The sequence below is a fragment of the Betta splendens genome, chromosome 17 (genome assembly GCF_900634795.4).
Source record: "Betta splendens chromosome 17, fBetSpl5.4, whole genome shotgun sequence".
NCBI lineage: Eukaryota > Metazoa > Chordata > Actinopteri > Anabantiformes > Osphronemidae > Betta > Betta splendens.
In genome coordinates this window covers 1,621,514-1,641,838 of record NC_040897.2, presented here as the reverse complement: position 1 = coordinate 1,641,838, position 20,325 = coordinate 1,621,514, and the positions used below count along the sequence as shown (strand labels likewise).

The window sequence follows — 20,325 nt, the reverse complement described above, 5'->3', positions numbered from 1 at the left end:
CGGGACGCCTGGCAAAGCTCGGCGCCGGGGCCTTGCAGAGCCGGACCTTGGGCACCACGAGGCCGGGCCGCACGCTGCTCCTGCGCAGCATGCTGAGCGGCAGCAGGCTGGCGCGCCGCACGGCCCCCGAGGACGCGGCGGCCATGTTGCCGAGCAGCTGCGGCTGCAGGCTGGCGCGGCGCTCCTTGGGCCGGGGCACCAGCAGGACCCGGGAGTTCTGGAAGAAGCGCTTGTAGTTGTTGAGGCGGTCGGGGCCCAGGCGCCGGAGCTCGGCCACGCGCTGCCTCCGCAGGTACTCCTGCACGGCGTAGCGCCGCTTGCCCACGCAGGGCGGGCTGCCCGGGCTCACCGTGCTGCAGGCCGTGGCCACCAGCGGGCTGCGCAGGCTGGTGGTGACCCGGACCGCGTGGTCCAGGACGCCGTCGTCCACCGGCGCCACCCTGTTGCTGAGGTAGAACCTATAGGGGCAGCAGGACAGGCAGCTGATGGCGCGCCTCCAGCAGGACCTGGGCTTCTGGGCCTGCTCCACCAGCTCCTGCACCAAAAAGCAGCGGTCAGTGTGAAGAAGCGCCACCAGTGAGTGGGTGCGGCGGGCGGCGCTGTGGACCTGCAGCATGGGCCACTCCAGCGAGAAGGAGTCGCAGATCTGCTCGGCGCAGGGCTTGAGCGCCAGCCGCTGCAGGAGCAGCGCCGTCTCGTGGCGGCCCGTGAACAGCGCCCACTCCCGGGGCGTGAGGCCGCGGCCGCGGTCCCGGGACTGGAGGTTTGCTCCGGCCAGAACCAGGGAGCGCACGCAGTCGGCCCGGCCCTGCATGGCCGCCTTCATCAGGGCCGTGAAGCCGTGGCAGTTCCTGCGCTCCAGGTCCAGGCCCGGGAAGTAGTTCAGCAGGTAGTTGGAGATGAAGACGTGGCCTGTGGGAAACACGCACGCACGCACGCACGCACGCACGCACACACGCCTCAGGTTTGTGTAGGCAACATTATTATTAACACAATGTGTTGGTGCAGCAGGAATCCACAGCCTGAGACCGGACCGGGTCAGTGGGAGTGGACCGGGTCACCTGCTGCTTCAGGTGCTGCCACTGCTTCCTTTTCATGATGGGGACTCATTCCTCAGCGCTAGGAAACGAAGGTTCCTGCAGAATTACGTGGAACGAGACTGTGGAACGGTGAATGTCGGTGATTGTTGGATTTAAAAGCAGCAGAGCTCAAACGCCCACAGAAAGCGATGCAGTAGGAACAAAGGTGCGTGAGTAGAAGCAGTGGACACACTCGTACAAACTACCAACGCTTTAGTTTGATATAAACATTACCGCTGCTCCTGTGCTTCACCTGCTTGTGCTGCAGTGATCAGTGCAGTGTTCCCCTCGTTGTCCTGCCAGTTGACGTCCAGGTACGGACAGCGGGCGAGTGCGACGACCACGTCCACGTATCCATGGTAACAGGCCACGATGAGACCGGACTGAAACACAAAGCAGGCAGTGACATTCCTTCCTCCCTCTTTGACTTATATTCACCCAAACGGTGGTGTCTCCAGTGAAGCTGTGCCCTAAAGCAAGGGTCAACCAGGTGGTGGAGTTGAACCCCCACCCCCACGTGCTGCATTGCCTCTGGGTTCCTCCCACTGTCCACAGCTCCGTTAATCAGGGATTCTAACATGCCCGTGTGTGTGTGTGTGTGTGTGTGTGTGTGTGTGTGTGTGTGTGTGTGTGCGTGCGTGCGTGCGTGCGTGCGTGCGTGCGTGCGTGCGTGCGTGCGTGCGTGTGTGCGTGTTTGTCTGCCTCTGTATGAGGCTCTGTGCTGGATTTGAACCAGCGACGTGTCCTCGCCTCCTGCCTGACTGACAGCTGGGATCCAGCATCCACAACCATGAAGGGGTCGAAGGTCTAAAAACAAATAATGTGCGTTCATCATCAGCCCCCAAGCAGAACCCGACCCAGTGGACTCAGACTAACAGTAGAGCTGCTCATGTTTGGACTGGTGATTGGATTCTACTCATACGACCCTGTAGTCAGTGGAGAGCAGCTGATCTACTAACGTTTCAGCTTGTGTCTGAACCCAAAACTTCTGCTGATGTCTGTTAAATAGTTTCTAATTTCATTCTATGGTGAACAAGAATGACAAATATTCATCAATTAGAAACATGAGGTCACTGCTACTCTGATACGACATCGCCTCCGGTCGCCTCCGACTGGATCCGTCAGGTTCTGGTTTTCACACGTCGGACCCGTCCAGAACCCTGGTTCCGCTGCGCTCCATCAGCGCGCGGCGCTCACACAAGCCCTTTAAAGGCTGAGCCCTGACACAAGCTGCTTCCTGACGGTCACGGCTCACGTCCCCATCTGTCGCCTCGGGCTTAGCTCTGAGGCCGCCTTCAGGATGTGACCTTCACTGGCTCCGGCTTCGGGAGCTGGCGTGACGGCAAAAGCGGATCCACCGCAGCTCAGGGAGCGGAATGTTACATGACTCTGAAGCACCATCATAATGAGGCCTTGGAAGTGGAGGTGGAGCGCGTGTGTGGACACTTACTCTGCGGTTCCTGTCCGTCTCCCTCACCTCCTCCTCGCTCACCCCCTGGCGGATCATGACCCTGACGATGATGGTGTTGTTGCTGCAGCAGGCCTTGAAGAAGGAGATGGGCTCGGGGCTGTCGAGGCTCGGCGAGCGGCGCCAGCGGCTCACGTCCGAGCGGCTCGGGGGGTAAAAGGAGTCCTCGGACGTGATGCTGCGCGAGTCCGCGCTGTCCGTCAAGGCATCGAAGTCCAGCTCCTCGAACTCCTGGTAGATGTCGTCCTCGTCCTCCCAGTAGTTGCGTGTGAAGTCCACCTGGCACTCCACGCCGTCCTCGTCCACCTTGGTGACGGACATGAGCGGGGCGTCCACGGCCGCGTCGGGGGTTCTGGGCTCTGGTTTCCCGGGTCCAACTCCAGCAGACACTCCATTCTCCTGGACCTTCGGACCTTCCCTCTGCGTCTCCGTTATTAAAACCATTTAAAGGGCCCTCGCACCCACACGGGCCTGACTGTGGGGACCAGGGGGGTCCAGAAGGGGGTCTGGGGGGGTCCAGGGGGGTCCGGGGGGGGTCCAATAGTGGGATCAGGAGGGGGTCCAGTAGTGGGTTCAGGAGGGGGTTCAGAGGGGGTCCGGGGGGGGTTCAGGCCCCGAGGCCCAGCATCCTCGTCCCTCACGCACTCACTCCGACTTTAAACCCTGTGTCTGTGGCCTGTTTCCAACAGGACAGCGGCTGCCAGCATCACCCTGGGAAACGGCTGCTGACGGGCATTTTCCAATGAATCCCAGCCTGACGCGGATTCTACGGTCTCTGACAACTCCATGGGACGAAGCCTTCGACCGCGTGCAGAGTTGCTCCGATGGCGAAACTAAAGAGACTCCGCAAAAAAGGAGGTTTTCTGCTTTAGGACTTCAGCGACAAGACTGAAAAAGCAAAACAAGTCACATCATTAGTTTCCATCCAAAAAAACACCTTGTAGAAGCTGTACATTCACGGCATCACAAATCAGAGACTTGAGTTCCTGAAGTCTCGATGAAGAGTTGAACCTGAATTCGCCGTCTGGAAACAGTCCCTGCGAGTGGAAACGACGCTCAGCGGCGGCTAATCCTGCGTTTCCTGTGGAGGAACGCTGAGCTCTGATGACGGACAGAATGGCGCGAGGCGTTCAGGCGACGCTCCCTAATCCCTTTAGGTGCTCTTCTCTGTTCGTTCTCCACTGGAACCTCAGGTTACAAAACTAAACCTACAAGCGTTTGTAGAAAGCGTGGAAACATTCACACAGGAACAAAGCAATAATGACTGAAAACAATCAGCAAAATATCTACTTATATACGAATATAATAATACGAAAGCATTTACTATTATATAACTGACCTGTGATTCCTAACACCCACATTCTATCAATAGATTCTGATATTCTTTGAATTCTTCTATATCTTTTCATTAATAGCATTAGTGGCACAGGTTAAGCGCCCCCCCCCCCCCCCCCTCTGTTCTCTGCTGCTCGCTGCACGGCCACAATTGGATTCCTTGTCCACGTGACTTCATTTATATAGCGGTTACTATGAATAGACTGGAGTCGCTGGACCACACGGGTTCAGGTCATGTTGGGTGCCGTGTTTTCCTGTTAATACAGGGGTGCCGTGTGTTGTGTCCTGTGTAGTGCTCATTCAAACTATTATGGGCTGCACAAAGCGGTGCCTGGTGGATGTCACCTCAACATGTGTGTCTGTAATTTACTGACATTATTATTAGATTTACATATTGTCCTACACAATGAACTACTTTATTTCCTACATGGCCCCTCAAAGATGCAAAGTTATTTTTTGCAGTGTCTTTGCAGCGGGTGCCAACGCTGTGATCTGTGCCAGAGAACAGCCTGGATTCAACACATTCTGGACCGAAGCAGAAACAGAAAGCAGAGCTTTGTGACAAAGCATTAATCTCCTCCGAGCTCCTTAAGAAGGAACAAATCAGCACTTCATGCTTTAAGGACGACGTGGAGACAAACAGAGACCTGACGCTCGGTGGCAAACGTCTTGTTTCAGCTGCACACGACTCAAATCTAATGTGCTGAGACTCAGCGTTAACCGTTTGATTCCACATCCTGCTTTTTAGCTGCAGCTGAAGCCGTTTGCAGGATTCTACACACAGTTAGACGAGTTCCACGGTCGGTGCTGCTACAGGATGAACAGGCCCAGACTTACTGACAGCACAGCTTATTGTAGACGCAGTGCTTATGTTTAAATGTTGAAACCGTGGCAACAACACACGTAACCCTGCTGTCTTCTAAAGCACAAACTACTGCTTGAAATGAGTAGTTAAACGTGAGTAGACACTTTTTCCAGCCAAACTAAAAAGGTTTATTTGATTTATGTGTAGATGAACTGAACTCTGTTGAGAAACACGTTCATTTACTTTACCTGCATGTTTCTGCTACTGTCGCTCAGAACATCAGACCGAGACGTGCAGGGTTTTTGCAAGTGACCCCTGAAAATGCAGTTTGCTTTTTGAAACCTTACCTCTACTTTTTGAGTTGCTTTTGCACAAAATAAACAGCTGTTTTTCTTTACTTTATCAAATTATCTAAAAAGTTTAATTTAATTTAAAGTTTTTTTACATTTTTTAGCTAAACTTGTCCGTATTTTTGTCTGTCAGAAGCTTTAAAGCGATCGCCATCAATTTGTAAACAGTACAGCTCGCCCACGTACTTTATTCAGATGCTTCTACTCATTCTGCAATAGCAGAAGCAGCCCCTATGTTTAAGATCAAAAACAAAGACTGCACAGTCAAAGCCTTCATCACAACCATTTATTTTTTTCAAATGACCAGACAACGATTAATGAAACTTAGTATTTATGTTACAGTACATGCCACTGCCTGTTTTGCACATATAAAAATAGAAATCATTTGCTTCTAGAAATTGAAATTCAAAACTAAAATTTTAAGTGTTCAGCTTCGTTCAAGGACACCAAAAGGTCACTTTATAGCATTCCACGCAGCAGCACTACAGCTGTTAGCACTAAAGTCAGTGTAAATCACGATCCATGAGAATAAAAGGAGCATTTTACATTTACCAAAAACATACAATGAAACATGTCTAAAACGAACGCAGCGTTAAAAACCAAAGCAAAACTTCAATCCACCGTTTAAGAAAAACCTGTTGTGCAGTTATCGCAGTCAAATACTGACACCTCCTAGAACAGGTGAAGACAAAATAAAAGCATGGACAGAAAAACAGCAATGTTAACTGTGTTGCAATGAATTCTGAAATGACTGCTGTGATAAACTGTGTGATAAAGTGCAACAAATTAAAAAAAAATGCTTTTAAAAAAAAAAAAAACTACCATCAGTTTGTAATGAAAAAAATACAAAACATCTCTAAGATTTAAAGAAAAAAAGATCAAAGTAGGACTTGGGCTTGTTCCAATCATAAGCACTGGAACATCTTATGGGATAATGATAAAGCATCACTTTGAAAACACCAACAGAGGAGGGAGTTTAGGGGAGTTTAAAAACTCCTTTGCATCTAGTTAACCCATTATAAACCTGTACCTCATTTAAACATATAAAACAGATAAGACATAACCTGCTCAACTGTGAGCTCCTGGATTCTGTCACCTTGTACCCGTTTCTCTCATTTCCAGTTTTAAAGACAAACTAACCATGTATCGTCATGGCTTCACATTCATCAGAGCCTTGAGACGTGTGTCGCTGTTCTAACCTAATCAATGTTAAATTGCTGTGTATGCATGTGGTTTTCCCATCCCCATACTTAACTGTGACGTGATTTAATGCAAGAAGAAAATGTAAAGTTTTAGTTTGTGCTGTCCTTCGCGTAGGTTCTCGCTTAGGCACAAAAATGAATTTGAGTGAAGCGAGACAAATTTTCCCCACCTCGTGCTACTGCCAGTGTTGTTTTAGTTTTACATCATGCAGAAGTTGAGAATAACTGGTACCTGGTACTTTTCAGGTGACGCCTCAATTAAGGTTCATCATCATATCAAGATAAATATACTGTAGGTTTACAACAGCACAACATATTTAACCGATGTGGATTCATGAATTCAAATTCCTATTTGTGGAAATAAACAAGTAATTACACAAGTGTGCTTTGTAAAGTATCTGTAGTCAAACTGGTGCAAAATGTCAGTACACGTGATGCATACAGTACATCCTGCTGTAGCTGATGTATTCCTCTCCTACACATCAACACACCTCCACAGTGAGCTCAGACAGCTCCTGCTCCCCTCATCGGCTGCCTGAAGGCACACTCCGCACGCATCTCCACGAAAAGGCTGAAACAAAAGCCCAAAGTGACAAACTCATCTCTTATGAAGGAGCCAAGCAGATCAAAGGGAGCAACTCCGAGTGCCGCTACCTACTCGGCTCCCACATGGAGTCAGAAGATAGTGAGTGGAAGATCAAAGAGAGAGAGAGATGCAGGATGCAGAGGAGCAGCATATTCAGACACCGGATCAACACGATGGAAGTCACTTCTGAGGACTCTGGAATTCACTCGTCAGTAGAGACTTCTCAGATTAGTCTCACCGCTACCATTTGAACCCAGCAGGAATAATATTCATGATTTAGATTGAATTTTACCCTTAGATTAGTGGCAGTCACATTCATGCCCTACTTTCAATTTCCAAGTAAAATTTTCCACTGAAATTGAATTTTAGAGACCTGAGGAACAGAAAGAGGAGCAGGACCATCACACGCTGCTGCTGTTCTTTTTCCACTATTGTGTTATTTACTTGAAATCATACCGATTCCCCCAGAAGTACAAATGTGAACAAGCTGCTCCAGCACATTCAAGGCTGGAGAAAAACTTCACTTGGCCAACCGCTGTAGGAAAACCCGCCAATATCAAACTGCACTGATACCCCAATTAAAGAGCCTGGACTGAGAATGATGTCTGTCATCCTCAGGATGCTTCTTGTGTAAAGATTATTGTACATAAGCAATGACAGTTTTTCACCTATGCTTCTCATGTTGCAGACTTGTTTTAAAAAGGGCTAAACAATGATGGGAAAATAGTACACAGTGTATGACTGATGTTATCAGGGTTAGCATTACAACCTGAAGATGTGAAATATGAATGTGGGTAGATAGAAAACGACATTGCATTATGGGAAATGTAGGAACCAGTTACTATTCTGTTTGCTTTAAAAGTTAAATTACTTTAAAAGCCCCCCCCCATTCAGCACATTATGTGTATGTATGCATATATAAAATAAATAAATAAAATAACAATAATAATGATAATGATAGGACCACACATGGAAATGAAGACATCATCCAGTGGAGAAGTGTTTTTTTTTTTAAAACACTCCTGGCGAAAAGGTACAATCAAGTAATCACAGGTGCATGTGCTGTGGTTGGGATCCTGAATATTGTATTAAAATTCCAAAGTATTCCTTTAACTGCTTAATTAGCACCATAGATCATGTGACTGGTTTCATTCAGTGATAAACCTTAGCTATGCTGGTTGTTGTAGGCATTTAGTAACAGCTCATTATACACACTAGTTTCTGCAGTGTAATTCTTTCAATGATGTGAACATCTCTTTTTGTAACACCAACGTTATGAATGGTAACATTTAAGCTTTCACACAGTTGCTCCAGCACCTGAAGACCTGTGTAAAACTACTAAGGCTATAGGCAACTGTTACACTGCTATATACTAAATCACTGTCAATCATGTCATGAGCTCAGCGGTGATGGCGGCTAAGAGAGATGTCCTAACGGTACATAAAACAAGGACAGGTAAATGTGTGAACAGCTAATCAGCAGCAACACAGGTCTGTCAGTTAAAAGAAGGTGGCAGATCACTGCCACAAAGACAACAGGAAAACATCTTCAATAAAAACGCTGGGTTGCATCTGCATACTGTATTAGTCTTTTTCCAAATCTTCACTTTAAAAACTTCCTCAGCATTATCCAACATCTTACCTGGAAAAGCAATAAAACTCATTGACTAAATCCTCAAATACAATAACATTGCTACATCATGTATGTCCCTCCTTATTACTGAGAAGCTTTCTCTCATCAAGACAAATCTACAGGGCCACACCCCTCACAATGCAAACAGTTCATCCACAGCTATGAAAACCTTGAGACTCGGTGTGACCTAGACAAATCACAACAACCATCCAAACGGAAGCACAATCTGAGGTAAAACCTATGCTCAACTGAACTGACTTCAGCTCAGGTCTCACTAAAATAAAGTACAACTTAAAAATCAGCTGCAGCAAAGACAAAAAAAAAACCCAACACCATTCGATTTGATAGGACGGACGTCTGTGGTTCTGTTGAGTTTCAGTAGTGTTATTTTTACAGGCTGGAAACAATCTTGTTAGGAAATTCAAATTTCTGTCAGTACCGAGGTTGGAGAATTTTGGCTTTTGTCTCCCAAACCTGAAACTGCAGGAGATGATGGTGCTTTACGTGACGACCGCACAGTCCAAACGATAACAGGTGCGTGTGAGGTTGAGGGAGAGCAGGAAGGACACACAGGGTTTCAGCACACAGCTCCCATCACGTTCTCTGATCCTGCAGCTGGTTCAGCTCCTGGAGGTGGCGCTGTAGGATGTGGCCGTGCTCCTCTCAGCCTTACGTTCGTAGTTCACCAGACGTTGTCCAACCAGATATCTGGAAGAGACACACAAATGAGTAGTTGCTTCAAAAGGTTGTCACATTTACATTATCCTTCAGTTATAGCAGCAGCGCCCCAGAAGTAGTGCAGTTCTGCACATTCTGATCACAATGCAAGTGAATGCAAAATGCTGGATGGCCTTGGATCCAGATTCAACAGGGATGATTCCATCATCACTGGTGCCGGGTTTCCAATCAGTCATCAGATACTGAGGTCTCTGCTTTATTACAAGGCCAGGTTCAGTCTACTACGGTTTGAAGCAGTCAATGTTGCCTTGGAACAAGTTTGACCATTTTATGCAAAGGCCAAAATCCCGAAAGTTAAGGATCGACAAGCGTGTGAAAGGACGGGGAGGAGAACGCGTAATGCTGATTTGCAATAAATCCATTATATCATAATATAAGGTTTCCCTTTACCCTTTCTTGTATGTAAATTCAAGTCAGTCCTTTTAACTTTGGTAAATTATGGCAGGCTGCATCCTTTAGGAGAGGCTGAGCACAAAATGGAAACCACTCAGGAGGAGGAATAAAACGACCTGGCTGAAATTCAACAATTTTTAGACTGATGAGACAGAGACGATGATACATAAAGATAAAAGCTCATTAATGAAACAGTGAAGGTAATGTCAAGGCTTGGACTTGCATGGCTTTTTCATTAATCCTCACATATAATGTAACGCATGACGACAGAAACATTTTGTCTGCCTCGTTAAGGTAAGAAGCAACCAAACTTAGATCCTTCATCGTGCAGCAGACAATGACCCACTGGGACTGAAGAGATTTAAGCCCTTTACTTGAGAAAATGGGTGAGTTAAAAAGAAAGGTACTACATCTTGGTCTGTTTTAGATCCAACTATAAATACGGAAAAATAAAGGCTGAAATGTTGATCTTTTGATCATTTTGTCATAAACCAAGCTCTTACTTTTGATGTAGACTGAAAAAATTGCTTCATGTCAGAGGATGATTAATGTGTGGTTTTAACAAATCACTAGACATTACCATAATTTTACATTTTACAAAAGTATAAAGGAACGTAGGAAGGCACGTGTGCAAAGGAAATACAGTTGTGTACTGACTTGTCGTTTTTGATGTGTTCATATAAGCGTTTGAACTGTCGTATCTGGAAGGACAGAATGGCCAGCAGAGTGACCACCATGAGCAGAAATGGATAAATCCTCCTCTCCACCAGCATCTGCATCTCTGGCTGAACACCTGTACAGAGGGTACAGAGAGGGACGTGGGGGTGGAGGAAAGAAAGTTAAAACAAACAATTTGTCGTACAATGACTCAGACCCTTATTTCCACACAACACTTGGAAGGTCTGGATAAATTGGTTCTTTAAATTCAATTGTTATCCTAATCAACACCAATTTTAGTTTTACCCATGGCTTTTGGAGTCTTGGGCTGCCTATGCATACAAAGCACTGCAAACGGTGACTGTATACAAATCACCAAGAAACTGCCTGATTTACTTTGTTTGCCAAAGTTCCTGTTTTAGTACTTAACATAAAACATAGATCAAATAAGTTTAGTTTTAGTGTACGTTCTTACAACGCAACAAAGTGGGTATTTTTTTAAACTTTACACTCATTATGTCTAACAGATTATTGTCTTTACATACAGTAGTTAAACTAATTCCTTGGTCAGCTTTGAAACTATTTTATTATTACAACTGAACAAAATAAAATGGAGGTGACAAAAACACTGTAGGAGGGAGACAACATCCTCCACTACCTCCGCTGGCTGTGGTTGGATACACAGGTCCTGGTGTTGGCTGTCCCACTATTATTGTAAACATGCTATTTCCAACATTAAAAAAATGGGAGAAACACAACAAATCACGTGTGGAACCTTTGACAAAACAATGGACATAACAAAATGTGGACAGAAGTGGACCTGTGCACTCGAGTCCACATGTAAACTGTGATCAGTCTCAGCAGCTTCACTTACCGAGTAGTGGTGTAACACCTTTAGAGATGGTGTAGGGCAGGCAAAGAGACAACAGGAGGACGCAGATGACTGGAGCAGCGAGTCTTCGCACAATAAAATGGAGGTCGATGTTTCGGATCCCGTTCGCGTACACCTACAGCAGGAACAGACAGGTCAGTGAAGTTCTTTATCGCAATCAAAAACCTGACAGAATTATACCTTAGACTGCCATACAAGGGTTTCACTCAACAAACAGAGCGAATAATACAACCTACTGTTGTAGCATAGGAGAGACCATATAAACCACTGTCTGACCTGTTCTATGACAGTTTTGAGCCACCACTGAGGTCCCATCAATGTGATGGCTGCAATGATTTTAGCGTGGAGCACACCCAGCGCCCAGTCCTGCGAGACCAAAAAAACAAAAAATGAACAAACACACACGACAGAGAAACCACCAACGTACAGACACTGCTTTTGAATGCAAAGTCCTACCTGCCAAGGATAGAAGAGCGGTGTCTGGTCCAGTGGGACTCTGAGAGGAGCAACTACAACCAGCTCGAAGAGCAGACCCAAAAGCAGAGGGATCATTCCAGCCAACAGCAGTGCCACCACAACGGTTTTCAGAATCTGATTACAAAACAGCTTCACTTTAATATTCAGTAGGTTTTTAGCTGGAAGGTCCACAGAGACATCCATCTTACCAGGAGCGTCCACTCATGGACTTTGAGCATGATGACAGTCCGTCCTTGCGGCATCCAGGACAGCATCACTGTGGCAGCTCGAATGGACACCCAGCAGACGTACAGACCACTAGCTGCTGTGTACAGCTCATGCACCATAGCATTGCCCATCCAGAAAGACATCAGCCAGCGACCCACACATACTGAGAACAGAGGAACACGGCATAAGAGTAGAAGTGGGAGGGATTACAAAAGAACAGAAACAGAACCAAGTAAGCAGGGCTGCCTGTTTGTGACTTACCAGGCAGTGTTAGGCAGATAAGACTGGCCAACAAGAGCGTCACACACATAAAGACAACCAGCATGATGATCTGAACAAAGAGAAAAAAAGTTAAAATAATCATGTCATGTTTAAACATGACCTTAACTAGAACAGTGTTTTTCACCTTGAGTGGGAAGTTAATGGGCCGGTGATATGGCTGGAACCCTACAGGACCACCCTGCTGCAGAATGGCCTGATGAGCAGCATGTAGACCCTCCCCTAGGCCGGGAATGCGGTTGTTGTTATGGCGACCAGGAGGGTTGTTGTTTGGCTGGTTGTCAGTGTCTTCGTGGTCCCCCAGGAGGTATGAGTGTAGGTCACTGAGGAGCCATTTAAACTGTTATTACAGAATCTACACATGCATAATATTCATGTGTGTGTTTGTCTTCAGCCTACAGCATATATCCAGCTGTAAATGTCCAAGCATGAACAAGTCGTTTGAGCCACTGGCGAGTGTGACCCTGCTCCAACAAGGCTGGCAGAACAACCTGAAGCAGCAGCAGCTCCAACGACAGCTCACTAACAGGAGCGTCACTGCAGTGAAAACAAGTGAATACAATCACACAACTTATATCCACACACCATCACCAGCGCCACCTGAACTCTAAAATTTAGTTTATTGTGTCGCGTACCTGTAAAGCATGACGTTATACGGCAGGAAGGCCGGGAAGAGCACCTTGATTATTCTAACAGGAAGCCAAAGCATCAGTAAAACGATGGAACCAAACACCACCTGGAAATTTAAACACACACAATCACACCTTACACACAAACCTTGTAGTTGTGCCCCTCCTCACACACACACACACTTAAGTATTAAATCATATTACAGACCTTTATTGGACATGCACTTAGGACACAATTTAACTAAAAACTTCCTAGACAAATAATTGAAACAAAAACAGCTGATATAACACAGACATGGTCCTATTCATAAATACAGACAAGTACATATAACATACATTATTACATAACAGCCACATGCGATTTTTTAAATAAGTTTCATCAGACTGGGTCCCTTTGGTTTAGACTTTTGTAAACTTGAATCTCCACTCCACTGATGATATCTAGACCTGAAATTGATGGCGTCCATAACAACTAGTACTTTTTTGATTAAAAATGTCCCATAATTAATGTTAAAACTGAAAGTTGGGCTTTGTATGAAAGATATTTACCACAGAGAGAATAAACCTTCGGAGATGTCTGTAAATGGGCAGGTGGATCATTTCTTGGACCGGGTTGAAGTCTGGATCATTCAGGTTCCTCAGGAACCACAGCACACCAGGCCGGAGCACCTGTACACAAAGAGAAAATTAGACATTTAGAATGCTGTGAATAGCATTCATGACTGTGAGTGGCTGTGCTCCACTATACCTCTCTGAGCAGTAAGATGAAAGAGGCAAAGTAGAAGACGTAGACCATCCCGACCAGCCAGTGCAGAAACATGGTGGTACCAGGAGCAGAGTCAAAACTCTGCTCCCTGTCTTTAAGAGTGGCATCAAACATCTCCTATAATGGATAAAAGAACTGTTTTAATAAACTGCTCCAATAATCACATTTGTGCAGAATGCTTCATTTGCATTTAAACCGATTAAGATTAAATGTCAGTGAACAGTGTGCTTCACATTAAAGTCTTACCAGTGAACAAATATCAAGCCACCAACCACAGATCAGTGGAAACAAGCCTATCTCCATGACAACAAGAAGAGACACCTGCAACAAATACAAATCCAGTGTATTAGCAATCATCTTAATTCATCCAATCATAATATAATAATAGTTTACCTTGACAACAATGTAGCAGACGCCCAGGAGGCGTTTGGATCGCTGGAACTTCACTAACGCAGCCAGCGTCTGAAAGAGGCACAGTTAAGGAACCAACACATGAGATAATTAAAGTATTCAGGCCGACAACCTGAACCTTTGGCTTCTTGTATGAATAGTCAAATAGCATCTTCACTATTAGGAATACATGGTACTGTGGTTATTTAACCTTTATATTTAATTCACATTAGATGATTCAACCATTAAGAAGGATACATGGCAGACTATAAGAGCTCCAGCCAGGAGGATGTAGCCCAGGATGGTGGTGATGAGGCCATCGAAGTGTGAAGCTTTGATCTGCAAACATAAATAAATAATCAATGCAAAAAAAACACAAGTGTCCACATGTGTCGCTGTCACTTACACAGTCTTCAAACCCCATTCCAACCACAGAGAAATGGCCAATGTGATACGGGCAAAAAGCTGAGGGTAGAGGCAAACAGAAGTTACTGTGTACTGTCCGTAGTTGTGTCTGAACTAAATTTCACAAAGAAAATAAGTTTTCCTAACATCCCTATGGAGCAGGTTTAACTTACCAAAGACGAGGATGAAGAGTGTGTTGAGGGACACCACCCAGAACACATGCTCCTGAAAAAATAAATCACACACAAACATGTTGCTCTGACGGCATCCCCATTTCTGCCTCTGTATTCTGTCAGATTCTGACAGTTGTAGCAGTGCAACATTGACTTTCCCTTCACATGAAGGGTACAATGCAGTCTGAATGCAAAGCCTCAAACATTCAAAAACAACCATCTGCCTAAAACTTAGTTACGATTAGCAAATTTCTAACTGTATTATACCGTTATTCTTGGCTTTTGGAACAAAAGGCAAAAGGTTTTGGCTCAGAAACAAAAAGAATTATTAATATTTTTATTAACAGTTTAATTTGCCACACAAAACGACCTTAATTTGAGAGTGAGTGACTCTTGGCTTCTAGGCTGATGTTGCATAAAATAGCCCATATCTTGTAATATAGAGCAAATTGCACACCATGTCAAAGAGTAGAACACGTGCATGTGTACTCACCAAAAAAACTAGAGAGCCATCCAGACCCAGCATCTAGGACATAAACACACAACCGTGTCAGAAGGGTCCCTTTTTCTTGTTTACTTGTTTACTATAGAAGCTGTTCATCTTGGAAAAACTACTTTCTATCAATACAAACAACAAGAACAAACTCCAGAGTGCCGCTTTAGCAAACCACAGAAACACTTAATTCATCCACCAATTATCAGCTACCCAATTTACACTTTCCTACGTTATTTAAAAAGAAGCAGGAAACAAAGATGAATATATAAAAGACAAGAGTAAAATATAACAACAATAAAAAAAGAGGAAATTGATCCCCACTCTTTCCCAGGTCAGTTCCTCTGCAGCACGGTCCCACTCCAGAGCATTCCAGTTCAAATCTTCTGAAAAGAACAATCAGAAGCATTTGAAACAGTAAAGTCACCATCTATGTACGGTGACAATTTCACTCTGTAACCATATTTCAGTGAACTGTACAATGGGATAACACAGATCTTTACCATAGTATTGTAAAACAAAGATTGGGAACACAGTTACATGATCAAACCAATACAACAACAGTAGAACCAAGTGCTGTTTTATGCCGACATTGACCTTGTCCTCCATTGTTAGCATCAGCACCATCCTCTTCTCTGCCTTCGTCATCCTCCTCATCGTCATCATCCTCCCCATCGTCATCTTCATCGTCATCATCCAGTTCTTCTCCGTCTCCCTGGTTACCGGGCTCACCTGGATTTGCAGGACCTAGTCCATCTGCAGCAGGATCAGCAAGGGGCAGCGCTGCCGCGGCATCTGCAGCAGCTTGGGCATTGTCTCCGTCATTGGGAACCTGAATCAAATGAAGCTTAGGTCACCGGGTTTCCAAAGTGTGTTAGCTTAAGAGGGGTTTCTTGTGTTTTGGCAGCACTACTGTAAATATAAACGGGACAAAAGCTCTGAAACTAATCTCTCTGAACTCCTCAGAGTGGTCGGCACAGCACACTAGATGTTTTACTTCATGCAGCTAGAAAAGGACACATCGTGGTAATGGAATAGAGTTGAACTTACAGCATTAGCTGGTGCAGGGCCATCAGGCTGGTTGGGAACCAGTGGGGGTTGATTCTGGTCTAACCACTGAGGGGCACCACCATGAACAATCTGCTCTCTGAGCCACACCAGGCTGATGAAGGCGCACAGAGTGCAAGTGACTACAAAACAACCCTGAAGGCAGTCCGCAAGCAGGTTTTGTCTGCAGGAAGGAAGGTTTTATTACTGTTTTAAGCTTCAGTACAATGAGATGAACAAGCCAAAGGGCTAAAAAGACAGCATGAGGGATTATTTAAATGTAATATACCTTGAGCTAAAATGAATGCAGTGTAAGATGAGAAACTAATGGACAAAAACAAATGGGAAAATCAGGATGGAAGTTTAGTTTCAGAAAAAGTCAAACTTACGTTGAAAGCATATCTAATGGGAGAGTAAGAAGAGAGCTCACAGAGCCAGTAAATAAACACTTGTAGATTCGACCTGTGAGGAAAGTAAACAGTTATGTTAACCAATAACTAATCCACAGTAAATTCAGTAACTAGTGACTAGTGTGACACTGAAGTTAAATTAACAGCAATTTTAAAAATGAGACAGAACCCTGAAACCAAAAACAGACAAACTAATAATTCAGTGTTTGTTTTGGCAGGAAAGCCTTGTTTGTGGCAAACAGGTGATCAGAAGATAAGATTTCAATATGTAGTTCAAGAAAATAATAAATAGGTCAACTGATGATGAACATCTTTTACCGTCTTAAATTTGAATGGTGGGACTTACATGCTGTCAGAGGCACCACGCCAAGCCAGGCAAAGGCCACCAGCGTGTAGTGGAACCAGTATCTGATGGCGGTTCCAATACTGGAGATGAGCCCTGCAAAAATGTCATGCGCGGGCAAGCGAGAGGGCATGTCTGGAGAGTAAACTAATGGGGAACAAGCACATGGGAGACTGTTAGTTACTGTATACATCTGACATACTGATCAAAAGTGATTTAAATCCAGACTTACTTGGCGTAAATGCAAACCTGTGTTTGCACAGTTCACAGTATTCTTTTCTGCTGTGTTTCAACCATTGTAGTAAGCTGTGAAAACAGGCATAACGGGTTCAGTCTCCAAAACGTGGAAGCGCCCATCACTTGCACTCTGTGCCCAAGGACCTTCCTTCATGCACAGCCCTGAGGTACAAGGTCACGTACCATTCCTGATGGATGAACTTGATGCTGCCAGTGCAAACACACGGGTGATAGAGCGGCTTTTCCTGGGTCCCCTCTGAACGACACACGCGGCAGATGTCCGCTACAGTCCACAAACAACACACATCTGGAGCTGAGAATATGCTGCTATATTCATTTATTTCAGTGATTTTAAAGACGTGAACACTCGCACACAGGGTGATGCCCAAATATGAACCTGTAGCACATGTGGGAGCACAGGTGACTCCATGACACCTGGTCATAAACTTAAACTGGACACGCACTAATCCCGGGATTAGCGGTGATTAGCAGAGATACAGGCACATAACCGTTAGTGACTGACAATGACATTCAGGAGCACTTTTCTATAACAGGGATCGTCATAATCGGTTATCACATTGCTTGAATCTGAAGTTTATCCATTCCGTTCCAGGAGAATAAAGAGCTCTGAAACCGTGACGGTTTCTACAGAGCAACACGTGGTAACAGCTCATCAACGCTGACCGATGCGTTTAGCAGCACTAACGTTACACAGACGTTAAAACTTATTAAATGTTAGCATTTGATATATTATTAGCTTGGTTACACATAATGCAGACGTTTAACGCTTGAAATGGACGTTATATGACCCCAACTCATTGTTGGAAGCTGTAACGTGTGTTTTGGCAAAACTGAAACTTCACTTTGCTGGCTTTTATTTACAACAGCTGGCAGCTAACGGACGGAAGCTAACGCTGACGCCAGTTGGCTAGCTAGCGTGCTAAACCCGTTTAGCTAACGGTTTCTTTGACTTCATCGAGCCCTTGTCACTTTCTGAGAAAATGCGGAATCTGTTACTGGGACCGGGCATCGCCACAAATGAGACGCAGACGCTGCCACGCGGGCCGCTTCACCAGTTGATGCTAATAAGGCAGGTTTGAACGTTAGCTACCTTCCTCTGCGGTCTCCATCTTGACTCGCTGGCTAAAGCAGCCCTGCTCCACCGTAGTCGGGGTTAGTCAGTCGGTGCAGGAGCGATGACCGCTGGTTATCTGCATGTAAACATTTCAACTTAGTGTCCAGGTTCCAGGCAGCTTTGCCGTCACTAAACTTTTCCAAACCAAATGAAGCATTTTTTTAGTTCACGAGAAATGAGCTAGCGGTTCTGACGTGCAACAACGCGTTTGTGTAGCTTTCACCGCTAGATGGCGCCAAGCGCAAGCAGTCAGCTTCATAGGTTCATGTTGATTTATACAAATACAGCAGGTGGACGTATAGAAACATAGGACACAATAAACAGCTCCATCATATACTACAAAATACTGAGTCCAGCTCTTTATTACAACTTACCGGCCCCTTGGCCAAGTCTTACTACAGTAAAAGGATGCACTGCCATTAAAAGAGTTAATCAGGTTACGCAACGTAATCATCCAGGTCCACAGCACACTTTACTATCAGGGACGTCATTTTCTCAAACCGTGACCTGATGTCTAAAAATTGATTGATTGATTTTAACACGAACAAATGTAGACACTCAAAGATCATTACCGCTGTCAGACATTTTTACTGCAAAAATGTTAAACCTGGACAAAAGGTACTTTTTAAAAACAACCTCAGTCATTCACAACCATTTCAAGTCAACTCCCCAGTTGAAGCCATTCATCCCAGGGACATATACATTTTCTAATTCATCAACATGTGTTTGCATTTAGGTGTGTGACTGTATCGTGTCCTCTTGTTCTGGTGTTCCTTTAGTTTCCTCTCGCAGGCGTGATTTAAAGGTCCCAGCATCGTACACCCATACAGTGTCTATTCCCTCTCCCGCGGTGTGTTCAGGGACCCAAGTGGGGAAAGGGAAACGACAGGCCACCACCTTGGCTGCGCTCGGTAGCTCCCGTTCCAGCTTCAGCTCCAGATGCTGCATCTGCAGTCAGAGAAAGTGAACTAGAGTTCATACCAATACATTCATAGTTTTTAATAGCTTTAATCACCTATAGTCTTACATACAAAATAAACTCACCATTTGGGGAACTCCAAAAATGACAACGTTGGAGTACTGAGCAAAACTGACCTAACAAAAAACAGAAAAACTGGGAATGACAAACTGAAAAAAACATTTTCAGAGATATTTAAAGTTTAGTTTCACACCACAGCGGCTTTTATAAACTATCCACACCACTTCACCCTCACATCCAACATCGTTTTAAATGTGTCGCTGTCCCATGAAGACCAGTTCAGTGCAGTGAACTTGACCCAGTAGCACTGACCTTCCACAGGTCACACATGTGGAACGACGTTGATGCGTGGACCCCCTCTCTCCAGGCCTTGTAGCGTGAAAACCACACGAGCCACGGGTTCAGCTCGAAGCCCGACGCCTGGAAGCCACGCTTGGCCGCCGCTATCACCTGTGACGTGGACGCACGCAGGGAGACGCTGCTTGTGCCGCTCTGTGCGCCAACATTGTTCACGTTTAAACACAAGGTCACTGCACTTACGATCCGTCCATCCCCACTGCCGATGTCCACCAGCGGCCCCGATCTGCGCCGCAGCGCCGCGAGGACGTTCTCCACCTGAGCTGCTGTCGCGGGGACGAACGGGAGGCAGACTTTTCTCAGGGCAGGAGCGAGGAACGGCGCGGCCCCGGCGTAAAGCGCGACCAGCGCCGCCCCCAACGCCCCGGTGACGACGAGGCCGACACGGCGTCTGCTGCTGCCGGTGCCGGTGCCGGTTTTACACTCACCCGCCGGTGTTGGGTCAAGTAAAATCCCTTCTTGTGACATGACGCTAACTTCAACTGCATGAATGAACACTGGGACTCAGCTAATAAAGCTTGATCTGGAAAGTGAGCTTCACATAGTAAGATTGTATTTCATCTACAAATACGGACATACGTATGATAATTCAAAAGAATAAATTATCATTAACTAATAAGATGGTCACATTATTCTACTATGCATCCATGCTATACGGGCACTACGAAGGACGACGTGTGCAGCGCCATCACAAGCCCGACTGGATGTCAATGTTACGGTAACAAAGGTTCCTATGTTCTTCCGTTCCTTGGTTCCTACAAGGTAAAAGTCATTTAAAAAAAGTTTTATTAAAATAGACCTATAAAAATATAGTTTTATAAAATATAGCGTGATGTATTAAGCCGATAAGGGAACTTATTT

At 45.4% G+C, this 20,325-nt stretch overlaps 3 protein-coding genes across 4 annotated transcripts in view; all 3 read right to left on the bottom strand.

Annotated features, from left to right (window-relative positions):
* The window catches only part of ankrd33bb (ankyrin repeat domain 33Bb), a 4,467-nt gene extending 541 nt beyond the window's left edge, over positions 1 to 3,926 (bottom strand). Inside the window, exons 1-4 of the mRNA XM_029132209.3 lie at positions 2,530 to 3,926; positions 1,333 to 1,462; positions 608 to 912; positions 7 to 535 (exon numbers count right to left, since the gene is read on the bottom strand). Coding sequence (XP_028988042.1) covers positions 7 to 535; positions 608 to 912; positions 1,333 to 1,462; positions 2,530 to 2,991 — 1,426 coding nt within the window. The 5' untranslated portion in view covers positions 2,992 to 3,926. The remainder of the gene's footprint in view (positions 1 to 6; positions 536 to 607; positions 913 to 1,332; positions 1,463 to 2,529) is intronic.
* Positions 3,927 to 5,308: 1,382 nt separating this feature from the next.
* On the bottom strand, positions 5,309 to 18,345 carry LOC114844259 (E3 ubiquitin-protein ligase MARCHF6-like). Of its 2 annotated transcripts, none has more exons than XM_029131477.3 (26): positions 18,105 to 18,345; positions 17,177 to 17,276; positions 16,989 to 17,062; positions 16,760 to 16,903; positions 16,393 to 16,465; positions 16,007 to 16,187; positions 15,554 to 15,788; positions 15,281 to 15,342; positions 14,957 to 14,989; positions 14,464 to 14,515; positions 14,292 to 14,350; positions 14,144 to 14,224; positions 13,889 to 13,957; positions 13,742 to 13,816; positions 13,478 to 13,612; positions 13,279 to 13,398; positions 12,736 to 12,836; positions 12,500 to 12,637; positions 12,228 to 12,423; positions 12,083 to 12,152; positions 11,803 to 11,984; positions 11,594 to 11,728; positions 11,414 to 11,503; positions 11,120 to 11,252; positions 10,246 to 10,381; positions 5,309 to 9,165 (listed from the first exon to the last, which is right to left on the bottom strand). In XM_029131477.3, exons 1-26 carry the CDS (start codon positions 18,121 to 18,123, stop codon positions 9,078 to 9,080), a joined length of 2,781 nt encoding a protein of 926 aa, XP_028987310.1. In that variant the 5' UTR covers positions 18,124 to 18,345; the 3' UTR covers positions 5,309 to 9,077. The 2 variants fall into 2 exon arrangements, with proteins under 2 accessions (XP_028987310.1, XP_028987311.1); XM_029131478.3 differs by having other exon boundaries at positions 15,281 to 15,339.
* A 351-nt stretch (positions 18,346 to 18,696) lies between these two features.
* Positions 18,697 to 20,177, bottom strand: atpsckmt (fATP synthase c subunit lysine N-methyltransferase). The gene is made up of 4 exons (XM_029131479.2): positions 19,648 to 20,177; positions 19,420 to 19,557; positions 19,173 to 19,223; positions 18,697 to 19,076 (listed from the first exon to the last, which is right to left on the bottom strand). Exons 1-4 carry the CDS (start codon positions 19,930 to 19,932, stop codon positions 18,861 to 18,863), a joined length of 690 nt encoding a protein of 229 aa, XP_028987312.1. The 5' UTR covers positions 19,933 to 20,177; the 3' UTR covers positions 18,697 to 18,860.
* Positions 20,178 to 20,325: the final 148 nt, after the last annotated feature.

Coding starts and splice junctions, on each gene's coding strand:
- atpsckmt (XM_029131479.2), bottom strand. CDS start 19,932: ATGTCACAAGAAGGGATTTTACTTGACCCAACACCGGCGGGTGAGTGT. Junction 19,558..19,647: donor GCAGTGGGGATGGACGGATC/GTAAGTGCAGTG, acceptor TCCACGTCACAG/GTGATAGCGGCGGCCAAGCG. Junction 19,077..19,172: donor TTTTTGGAGTTCCCCAAATG/GTGAGTTTATTT, acceptor CTCTGACTGCAG/ATGCAGCATCTGGAGCTGAA.
- LOC114844259 (XM_029131477.3), bottom strand. Junction 13,958..14,143: donor GAGCTCTTATAGTCTGCCAT/GTATCCTTCTTA, acceptor TGCCTCTTTCAG/ACGCTGGCTGCGTTAGTGAA. Junction 11,504..11,593: donor CGCTCTTCTATCCTTGGCAG/GTAGGACTTTGC, acceptor TTGGTCTCGCAG/GACTGGGCGCTGGGTGTGCT.